Consider the following 12350-nt stretch of genomic DNA (forward strand, 5'->3'; position numbering starts at 1 on the left):
AACAACCTGGGTTGTCCTTGCTGATTGGTGGATAAATTTATCCACCAATAAAAATGTGCTGTCCAAGGTCTGAACCAAAAAAAAAAAGCTTAGATGCCTTCTTTTTCAAATAAAGATAGCAAGAGAACGAAGAAAAAATGATAATAGGAGTAAATTAGAAAGTTGCTTAAAATGGCATGCTCTATCTGAATCACAAAAGAAAAAATTTGGGTTCAATGTCCCTTTAACCCCTTAATGACAACTGACGTACCAGGTACGTCCTGCAAAAACTAGCAGTTAGTGGCAATGGACGTACCTGGTACGTCAGTTGTTTAAGAGAGTGCTGGAAGCGATCGCAATTGCTTCCAGCAGCTCTCAGGGTATTGCAGTGATGCCTCGATATGGAGGCATCCTGCAATACCTTTTAACAAGCCTCCGATGCAGAGAGAGCCACTCTGTGGCCCTCTCTGCACCGGTATCAATGGTGCAGTGTTCCGGGGGGAAGGGAAGCAAAGAGGCGGCAGCGTGCGGGCGTGCGCGTGCACGTGGGGGCGCGCGTGTGCACGTGGGGGGCGCGCGTGTGCACGTGGGGCGCGTGCGCATATTAGCCACTGACACCAATGAAAAAAAAAAAAGTTCAAAACATAAAAAAAAAAAAATATATATATATAAAAGGATCTGGGGGGGGGGGTTGGGGGTATTGAGGGGGGGGCTGCTACACTACAGAAAAGTTTATAAATATTTTTGGGGGCAAAATTTATAAATATTTTTGGGGGCAAATTGGGTACTGGCAGACAGCTGCCAGTACCCAAGATGGCGGCAATTAAGTAGCAGGGAGGGTTATAGAGCTGTTTGGTGGGAGATCAGGGAGGTTGGGGGCTAAGGCAGGGCTCCATTACAGCAGAATACATTTTTTTAAAAAATAAAATAAAAAAAACTCCTTTTATTTAGTACTGGCAGACTTTCTGCCAGTACTTAAGATGGCGGGGACAATTGTGGGGTGGGGGAGGGAAGAGAGCTGTTTGGGAGGGATCAGGGGGTGGGATGTGTCAGGTGGGAGGCTGATCTCTACACTAAAGCTAAAATTAACCCTGCCAGCGCCCTACAAGCTACCTAATTAACTCCTTCACTGCTGGGCATAATGCACGTGTTGTGCGCAGCAGCATTTAGCGGCCTTCTAATTAACAAAAAGCAAAGCCAAAGCCATATATGTCTGCTATTTCTGAACAAAGGGGATCCCAGAGAAGCTTTTACAACCATTTGTGCCATAATTGCACAAACTGTTTGTAAATAATTTCAGTGAGAAACCTAAAATTGTGAAAAATTTAAAGGTTTTTTTTATTTGCTCGCATTTGGCGGTGAAATGGTGGCATGAAATATACCAAAATTGGCCTAGATCAATACTTGGAGTTGTCTACTACACTAAACTAAAGCTAAAATTAACCCTACAAGCTCCCTACATGCTCCCTAATTAACCCCTTCACTGCTGGGCATAAAACACGTGTGGTGCGCAGCGGCATTTAGCGGCCTTCTAATTACCAAAAAGCAACCCCAAAGCCATATAAGTCTGCTATTTCTGAACAAAGGCGATCCCAGAGAAGCATTTACAACCATTTGTGCCATAATTGCAGAAGCTGTTTGTAAATAATTTCAGTTGGAAACCTAAAGTTTGTGACAAAATGTGTGAAAAAGTGAACATTTTTTTTAATTTGATCGCATTTGGCGGTGAAACGGTGGCATGAAATATACCAAAATGGGCCTAGATCAATACTTTGGGATGTCTTCTAAAAAAAAATATATACATGTCAATGGATATTCAGGTATTCCTTACAGATATCAGTGTTCCAATGTAACTAGCGCTAATTTTGAAAAAAAAGTGGTTTGTGCTACTTGTATTTATGGCCCTATAACTTACAAAAAAAGCAAAGAACATGTAAACATTGGGTATTTCTAAACTCAGGACAAAATTTAGAAACTATTTAGCATGGGTGTTTTTTGGTGATTGTAGATGTGTAACAGATTTTGGGGGTCAAAGTTAGAAAAAGTTTGTTTTTTCCATTTTTACCTCATATTTTATAAAAAAATTTATAGTAAATTATAAGATATAATGAAAATAATGGTATATTTAGAAAGTCCATTTAATGGCGAGAAAAACGGTATATAATATGTGTGGGTACAGTAAATGAGTAAGAGGAAAATTACAGCTGAACACAAACACCACAGAAATGTAAAAATAGCCATTGTCATTAAGGGTAAGAACATTGAAAAATGGTCTGGTCATTAAGGGGTTAAGCAATATTTACGTCGTAATACAGGTCATACATATCAGCTAAAGGTAGTTTTATATCATTTAAAATACTTTTGTATACATAGTACCCTCAGAAAGATAATACAGTACTGTAATCAGAAGGAGAATATTGGTTGTTAGAAATAAATAAAGACTATTATTTGCATTTTAGAACACAAAAATCAAACCAAAGGCACAGGCAGAAAAAATTGTAACTTACGGGCAGGATAAAAAGTAATTTTTGATAATTAAAAAAAAAAAAAAAAATGTTAAAGAGTTTGGATTTCAGAATAAGTTTGGATTTTGGGATTTGTGCCTATATAATACTGAAAGCACTCTCCATGCCCTTTTCCCCAAGCCTAAAGAGTCTAATGTTCACTGGCTGAAAGAGATCATTTCCACAGAAAGCTGGGTTAATCAGCACAGGAACATCCCTTTAAAAATATTACCAAAACAAATTGTAATGCATTTTGAAACATTATTTTCCTGATGGAATAGAGATTATTTCTTGCATTTATTAAACATGAATCTAGATATTGGATGCACCTATTGATAACGAAAATGCGATATTTTACTGAATAAATAACAAGTTTAAGTGCAAGGGGCAACTGGGTAGGAACAAACAAAATAATAATTTCTGGTGTTGTAGTAAGTTGATTAAAAAAAAAGTTATTACTTACACAGTAAGGTGATCAACAAAACGTAAGTCACAAGAGTGAAAATCAGCTCACCCAGCCATAAACTGCAAAACATAAAACCATCATTTATGTATTTTCTATCACAAATAAAAAGCTTTTCTCCAGTGGGTGTGGTCACAGGTCACCTGATTATTATACTGTAACTCTAGGGAGGGACTAGTTAACATTTATATTCAATTGGTTATGGGAGTATCAGTTCATATTATAACAACTTCTTGGTACTTTACATCAAGCCCTTTTTTTAAGTGCAAAATTATCTGATGGTAAAACTGTGAAAATAGTGCAAAAATATATTATTGCTATAACATTTATGTAAATTTATATACAGAACAAATGTAATAATTGCTTTAAAAAAAAAAGCAAACCCTAGAACTGGCACTTTAATCATATTTTTATTTAGTCAATATTCTATTCACTGAACTTCCAATAGGTTTGTACTACAAATTAATTAGGTTAATACAAGGACTAGTATAAATGGATTTATTAATATTTAATAGAGTGAAATAAAACACTCCATTTAGAACCAATCAGGATTGTTTCTTCCAGGCAAGTTAAGTGGGTTGGGAGGCAGTTTAGTCATTAAAAAATAACAATTAACAAGGTGCTAATGTATTCAGAATGTTTTCACTTTCATTTGGCATGTTAATTTAATGCAAACTATAAATTAAAAAAAAAGTACATTTTTTTCTGTGACTATACAAAGGCATGGGAATAAGGTTCTACAAAAAAAGTATATTTTACAAATTACTATTATAGTGCCAATAGGTTTATTGATTTCTTCATACTGACTATTTTGGTCCCTAATATATAATATAACAAATCATGAACACTAAAATTTTATATGAATTGATTATATATATATATTAACGTATTCAGTAACTTAAACAGGACAGTATAATTATACATGAGGATATAACAGTAATGTATTAGATTACTTTCCAAATACCTTGCTAGAATAACAATTAAGCCCAGGAAGAGCAAGGTCACATGATGAACTCCTTTTTTCCGTTCACAAAATTCTGAAATAAAAAACAAAACAAATGTAAAGTTATTTTTATATTGTTTTCTTTAGGTTTTCATCTTTTAATGGGATATTAAACAGTATGTACAGGGTCGGCTCTAGGGGGGGGGGCATTGGGGGGCAATGCCCCCCCAAATGAAATGCTGTGCCCCCCAGGGCAAAAGAAGTGATTTAAAAATGTATTTATTTTTTGCAGCCACTGGAGCCTGGAGATCCGCCACTGGAGGGCCCAGCTAATCTCTTTACTCTCCTCTATTTACAACCAAATAACAAATAAAGTTGCATTTCCCTGCTGGTGCTCTCACAGTTAACCTAGGGCTTGCAATGTCCCTCCTCCTGCTAGCCCACTTACTACAGAGCTGAAGTGAGATGATGACATCATCAGACCTCTGCAGGAAGTGCTGGGAGAAGCTAACAGTCAGTGAGAGGGATGGCAGAAGTAATTTTGTGAAAACACAGCCGTATAACCAATGTGTGTGTGTGAGAGTAGTATCCCTTCCCTATTGTGCTTTATATCCTGGCAGCCACAGATAAAGAAGCAAATTGGGAATTCCTTGGTTTCCCCACTGAAGGTCACACAAAACAAGTGTGCATTGTGCCGGCTTTATCTGCAGTGATCAGTGTAAAATGTGTGTAAGATTATAGGTGCTCAAATACACACACTACAAATGTAGCTGTGGGACAATGAGTGAAATAGCATTATGTTTATTATTTACATGTTTCAAAACATCTCCTATTTGTCCCTAAGGTTGTTTAATTATATATATATATATATATATACACACACACATACATACATACACACAATACACACACTGTGTGTATATACATATATACTGTGTGTGTGTGTGTGTGTGTGTGTGTGTATATATATATATATATATATATATATATATGTGTGTGTGTGTATATGTGTGTGTGTATATGTATATATATATATATATATAATTTGTGTGTATATACATACTGTATATACTGTGTGTGTGCTGGTAAATATCATTAATAATATCTGTACAAGTAATGTACTGCTTGGCATTCAAACGTATTGTCACGTAAAAGCTTATTTGATCATTAGTAGGGTCATTGGTAGAGCTACACATGCAAACAGTGTCCACTGGCTGTGTCATATGTGGGAGACATTCCTGAGATATGACAAATGTAACCCCTTCACTGCCATACATCTGGTAAATGTAACTGCTGCGGCACTGCCAGACATCTTATAAATGTAACCCCTATACTCCTCGAGATATGACACATGTAACCGCTGCACTTCCAGAAATATAAACAAATCTAACTCCTGCACAGCCAGAGATCTGATAAATGTAACCCCTGGACTGCCACAGTAGGTCTGCTCTTATTTTGACTCTCATAAATGCTTTTTAAATGCGTGCCCCCTCGTGAAAAAAAATGCCCCCCCATTTCATTCGTTCTGGAGCCGACACTGAGTATGTAGTTTAGTAATATAAACTGTTTTTCTCTCTCTCTCATTATTTACATACCACTTGTGTAGTAATCACACAAATTGTTGTAACATTTTCTATCCCCTTTGTTCATAAATAGCAGACATGCACGGCTTTGCCATTGCTTTTTGGTAATTAGAAGGCCGCTAATTGCAGCTGCGCAATGAAAGTCCAAGCAATAAAGGGGATAATTAGATAGCTTGTAAGAGCTACAGTATTATGATGTAGGTATTACCCTCCCACCTGACACCTCCCACCTCCATACCTGATCCCTCCCAAACAGCTCTCACCCCCCCCACCTATGCATACTCCTTATCACCACCTTGGGCACTGGCAGACAATCTGCCAGTATGAAGCTTTAGGGCTTTTGTTTAAAAAAAAAAATGAATTTTTATTTTCTGCAGTGTAGGATCCCCCATTACCCTACCACCTCCCTGATCCCTTCCAAAGAGCTCTCTAACCCTTTCCCCTCCTAATGGTCTCTGCCAGCACACAGTTTATACCACCAACAGCACCATCACAAGTCGACAGCACACAAAGCTTACAGCAGGGACCGCAGCATGAAGGAGAAGGTTGTACATAGGTGCAATGTAAACAGGGTACCTAAGTCCATTAGGCTTAAGGGGTTAAACAACTAATATAATTGTAAAAAAATGCATCTTCATATTATTCTCAGGATAATCTTGGCTTCAAATACATAATTATGTCTAGTATAAATCAATGTTTAATATCTCTCCAGTGGCTAAAACAAATTAACATTTTCTACTAATACAGGGTTCGGTCACATTTTGTTGTGATATCCACTCCTGATAACTAGTTCTCAGTTAAGGACAATATCCAGATCACTGCTGAACAATATGAATGCCATTTGTATATAGGCATGATGGGTAATTGGACATGTTTACTCAAGGATTTTCCCTATTTCAAATTATTGATTTAAAAAGCACAATTTTCTGGTTTGGCAAAAGATGTGAAATTTAAAAGAACACTGCAGATTTCTATTAGATGGAATCTCATCTTCTAAGATGGGATTTTAACAGTTCTAACACTGTAAACTGTGAAACCACTTCAACTATGCCTTTGTGACCAGGATTTCAAAGGGAACCATGGTTTCATAAACAGACTTTCAAAAGGAACCATGACTTCATGACAAGGCTTCCAAAAAGAACTGTGATTTCATGGCCAAGCTTCCAAAAGGAACTGTGACTTCATGACCAGGCTTCCAAAAGGAACAGTGACTTCATGCCCAGGCTTCCAAAAGGAACTGTGACTTCATGACCAGGCTTCCAAAAGGAACTGTGACTTCATGCCCAGGCTTCCTAAAGGAACTGTGTCTTCATGACCAGGCTTTTAAATGGGATTGTGTCCTAGTGATGGTGATTACAAATGGAACCGTGTCTTTGTGACCAAGTTTTCAAAAGGAACTGTAACTTTATGGCCTGGCGTTCAAATGGGATTGTGCCTTTGTGACCTGGAATTTAATAACATAGCTGGAAAAACAGGAAACCACACTATAGTGAACGTGTTTGACTTTGCGGTCATGAAGGCACAATCCCGTTTTAAAGCCCAGTCGTGAAAGTGAGGTTCCTTTTGAAATCATAGTTAGAATGGCACAACCCTGTTTGATGCCCAGTTGTGAAGACTCCAGTACTGAAAGTAATAATCGCATCAATGCGCTATTGAATTAGAAACAAACATTTACATATAAAGATTGCTACACTCCATTTCTAGATGTTGAGGTTCTAATCTTACTTTTTCTGAAGATCTCCTTAGCTGTACAGGATATCACACACTTAGTAGATATACATATGGGAATTTACATATACATATGTAAATGTGTGCCCTGCCAACTGCAGACAGACTATACAATAGTGATGAATATAGCTTTAATGAATCAAGGCCATGTATTCAAATACACTTCTAAAATGTTGTCTGTGGCACATGTGCAGCATAATTAAATTATTCCAAATTGTCTTGGGATACTCGCAAATGTGTCAAAAAAGCCAGTTTGGGACTTTATCAAGTGTCTTTACGTGTCAAATTCAATAAGTGTAAAATGGTCTTAAAAACCTGTTGAAAAGTGTCAACAAATTGAATTGTGATTGCCGTGTAAATTTAGGTTCCATGTTAAAAATAAGGCATTTTTTGGCAAGCTAAAAGGAGGGAAATAGCCAAAAACTCAGTCACTCATCTGCGGCCCTAAAGCTGCTCCCCATTGGAAAGAGAGGATGAACAGATTTTAGTTAAAAGATTTCAAATGACCAAGAAGCTGGATATAGAACAAAACAAAATATATTTTTTTTAAATTCAAACAATTTATTTAAAAAAAAATAGTTTGCCTTTGTACATATCTAATATTAAAGGGACAGTCAAGTACAAAATAAACTTTCATAATTCAGATAGGGCATGTCATTTTAAACAACTTTCCAATTTACTTTTATCACTAATTTTTCTTTGTTCTCTTGGTATTCTTAGTTGAAATCTAAACCTAGGAGGTTTATATGCTAATTTCTTAGACCTGGAAGGCCGCCTCTAATTTGACAGTTTTTCACCACTAGAGGGCATTAGTTCATGTGTTTCATATAGATAACATTGAGCTCATCCCAGAGGTAAAATGTGTATTATTATAACTGTGTTGGTTATGCAAAACTGGGGAATGGGTTATTAAGGGATTATCTATCTTTTAAAACAACAAAAATTCTGGTGTTGACTGTCCCTTTAAATAGTTCAGGTTTGTTTACATGCCAAAGAACGACATATTGTGCATACCTCTAAGCCTAACAGTATGATATCATTTTTTATTTTTTATTAATTGTTTAGGAAGACATCCATCCAGAAGACGTACATATATACAACAAAATTAATTATATTTTTTAATGTTTAATTTCTGGTTTTTAATAAACACATTTTAAACTGACAAAACGTGAAATTTAGTATTAATTTATAAAAGCATAGGATAGTTTTATGGCCCTAAATATAATTAAATTCCGATTTAAGGAATTTAAATTTTATATGTAGGCTATTTTTAGACTGATTTATGTGAGGTTTACTGGCTTATATTAATGCAGTTTTATTTATATATTTTTTTGTAAAAACTATACATGTGCAAACATACCAGTTGTTTTTCTTATTTAATTATTTGAAAGAATTGTATGCTTTAACATTTTATTTAACATCTTAAAATGTGTAGCTCTTACAGGGGGTCTCACCAACAAGGCAGTAGGGCATGCAGAAATATATTGGTGGGATCCATGCTGTTAAAGCCCTGAAAGACCCTTGTAACAGGAGATGTACAAGTTCCGTCTGTCGTTAATGGGTTACTATCTGGACATGTTTGCATTATGAAATATCTGTTATATGTGATTAATATTGTTTTAATCTTAAATTGCTTCTGGATTGTAGAAAAAAAAAATAATTAGATGATCCACAAGTTGAATTGGAAAAAGTGTGCTGAACAGCAAAATGAAGTCTGTCTGTCCCCCCCTTAAAAAAACAACAAAAAAGAAAGAAAGAAATGTATATCATATTCACAGGATTTTCAGAGATAATAACAGAAGCAAAACATATGCAAACAATATATAATAATTGAATGTAAAAATATTGCATGTTATTTATTGATTGGCAAAGGTAATAGAGCTATGATTTTCTGTATTTTGCTTCCATATTAATGGACAAGTTTATAGCAGTATTGAATATAAGGATATTAAATATGAAAAAGGGAGATAGTACAGCAACCACAATTAGATTACTATAAATTATAGACAGGGATTTCAGCACATATTTTTTATTTTTAAATAGCTCAGAAAAAATTCAAAAGCTCCGCTAAAATAGCGGTACGTGTAATCTAAACTCATTCACCACATTCCCATATGTCACTCAGAGTCAATGTAAGTAAGTAAGTTGCCATTTAGTAAAAGAACACATGAATCGATGAGTCAGGAAGCGTGATTGGACAAATGCATAAGCACAGATTTAGCTATGCAGTTTTATTGTAGTTCACACAGAGCTAAAACAAAAAGCTAAACAGTGATTGGCTGTCTAAATTGACAACACCTCCACTAGTGGGTGGTTACGAATAAACGTAAAATCTGCCACCATAGTGATCATTGAGGATCTATGTCAAGGCAGCACATTTATTAAATTAGACGATCAAAAATTTGCACTTAAAAAACTTTATGAGATGTTAATTGTAATGCTTAAATCATGTGCACTTTACCTGAATTTGGCCAAATTGTGCAATAAACCTCCTCAAAATAATTCAAAAGAGAACAGTGTAGTCTGTAGGGGGCCAATGAAACAACACCAGTAACAGCGGGCACCACCAACTATATGAGAGGTATCAGGTGTCATGTTATAACGTATCAGGATCTATGTTTCTTAACCCCAGTGTATACAGACTAACTGTGAAAATAAACATTTAAGCAATGTGCAATGCTAATTTTTACAATAATTCCCAAGACAAGAAAAAGTTATGGGGATAGAACATAACAACTCCAGTATTCAGCGGGCACCACCAAAGATAAAGGTATCCGGTGTCATGAATAATTCCTTTTCTGGATCTATGTTAGGACTACCCCAAAACAAATCTTTTTTCGTCTTTCACAGTTGCATATACATTGGTGATAAAATAAAGAGCATTTAAGCTCATATACTTGATGCATAAAAATGCCAGGTAGAGATAGAGAGAATGTACACAAATAGTTGTTATAACGGTGTAAGTTGATCACCCTTTAAAGAGCTTAAATATGTCCCATAAGTAGGAGCCGTGTGTACAAATGGTGTATTGAGACACCCTCTGATATCCAAATAATAATGAGCTGAAAAGTCAGATGGTAAGCGCTCAGTTAGTTATACAACCGTGTGTTAGCTTCCTGTGAAAGGATTTCCAAATGGTTTCCGTGTGTGAATAAACTTCTATTCGGCAAACATGCTACATTTAGCACAGCATGGATGCCACAGCGATCTGTCCTTCATGCACGTCCATCTCCACTTCCTACGTCACTGCCGACGTACGTTTCACCCCCCACGTGACAGCCAGAGAGCACAGGGGTTTCCTCAGGGCAAAAGCGGATGCTGGTTCTCATTGCAGCCGCAATATATCCCTCCTTCGTTAAGCTCATAGGAGGATATAGGAAACAGTAGTAGCCAATAATAAGCCTTTACTGAGCCGCAGCCCACTTATATAAATGAAGGAGGATTCGGTGAATTTATATACAGTGAGATATATTTATATATTTAGTAAAGCAACTCTAAAGAACCTATAATAAGAAAAATATATATATATAAAGAAAGAAAATTAAAAATAATAGGTAAAAACCAATTTTCCACGATTCTTTAAAGGGATTGTTACAGTGTATACTATAATAAAACCTTTTTCGTCCATGTTTATAAATTCTATTACATCAGGACGAATGTTTTACAAGCATATTGTTAGTCCATTGATTCATGTGTTTCATAAAAATTCTACAGTGATTAATGAATTTATTTGTTTATTCTTAAAGGCATAGTAAAAGTGCTTTAAATTACACCCGCTATTTTTAGGAGCAGGTATGTTTAATAAGAAATGCACTTTTTTAAAGAATAGTAATTGTCAAATATTCTAAAGACAAAGTGGCAGATTGAAAAGAAACCCTAAATCGAATATACTGCATATTATATTTGTGAGAATTTTGAATTATATATTTAAGATCATTTCATTTAAGGAATGCAGCAAATTCAAATTTTTCATTTAGCCCTTTGGGCATTAGAGTCTGTAACTTGTACATCCATTCAGTTTCCCTTCTAAGTAGTATATTATCGATGTCTCCTCCTCTACCAAGAAGGGAACAATGTTCAATACCCGTTACTTTTAAGTCAAGGGGGTTGCATTTATGGTGTTTCATGAAGTGGAGAGCCACTCCACTTCTGATTTCACCATCTTCTGCTGCTTTGATATCGTCTCTGTGCTCAGAGACCCTATCTTTCAACATTCGCCTCGTTTTTCCCACATAGAAAATCGGGCAGCAACAGGAAAGTAAATAGATTACATTTTCTGTCTTGCAATTTATGAATTGCTTTATAGGGTAGATGGTGGAGTCAGTAGCAAATGTTTTGGTGCGCACAATGAATTTGCAGACCACACAATGTCCACATTTGAAACATCCTTTTATTTTTCTGTGTTCTTCTAGCCAGTCTTTCTCACTAGGACTTTTTACAAAGTGACTCCTGACTAGTTTATCCTTGAGATTTGGATCCCTCCTGGGTACCAGAGAGGGTTTCTCCCCAACTATTTTTCTAATCGTTTCATCAGCTCTAAGGAACTGCCATTTCTCATCCAAAATAGTGCGGATTTTTTCCCAGTGGCAATTAAATTGGGTAACAAAGCGTACTTTTGGCTCTTCGATTTTCTGATTTGAGTTATAGAGGAGTATATCTCTATCTGTTCTCCTAGCTCTATTTCGCACATATCTTAGATTTCGTTTAGAGTACCCTCTATTTTCAAATCTGTTGAACATTTCAACCGCATTTGCATCGAATTTGTTAAGGCTCGAACAGTTGCGCCTTAGGCGTAAAAACTGTCCCACAGGGATACCCCGTATTAGGGATTTTGGATGATGGCTAGATGCTTCTAAGATATTGTTAGTAGCAGTAGCCTTACGAAAAATTTCCGTGGCCAGATTTTCCCTTCTTTCCTAATTTTTACATCTAGGAAGGTGAGTTCACTAGTATCAAAATCGAAGGTTAAAAGGATGTTATAGTTATTTTTATTTAACACCTTTACAAAATCCTTCAGGGATTCTTCCGTCCCCCTCCAGAGGAGGAAGACGTCGTCCACATACCTTAACCAGATGAGAACATGTTCATCAATCCAGTTTTGTAATTCATTAAATACTGTTTGTTTGACTCAAATGAAATACCAGATGAAA

General features: G+C 36.0%; 1 protein-coding gene across 1 annotated transcript in view; it reads right to left on the bottom strand.

Moving 5' to 3' along the window:
- The window catches only part of TMEM71 (transmembrane protein 71), a 75199-nt gene that overhangs the window by 8713 nt on the left and 54136 nt on the right, over positions 1–12350 (bottom strand). Inside the window, exons 8-9 of the mRNA XM_053715367.1 lie at positions 3911–3983; positions 2947–3008 (exon numbers count right to left, since the gene is read on the bottom strand). Coding sequence (XP_053571342.1) covers positions 2947–3008; positions 3911–3983 — 135 coding nt within the window. The remainder of the gene's footprint in view (positions 1–2946; positions 3009–3910; positions 3984–12350) is intronic.

The sequence above is a fragment of the Bombina bombina genome, chromosome 5, assembly GCF_027579735.1.
Source record: "Bombina bombina isolate aBomBom1 chromosome 5, aBomBom1.pri, whole genome shotgun sequence".
NCBI classification, from domain to species: domain Eukaryota; kingdom Metazoa; phylum Chordata; class Amphibia; order Anura; family Bombinatoridae; genus Bombina; species Bombina bombina.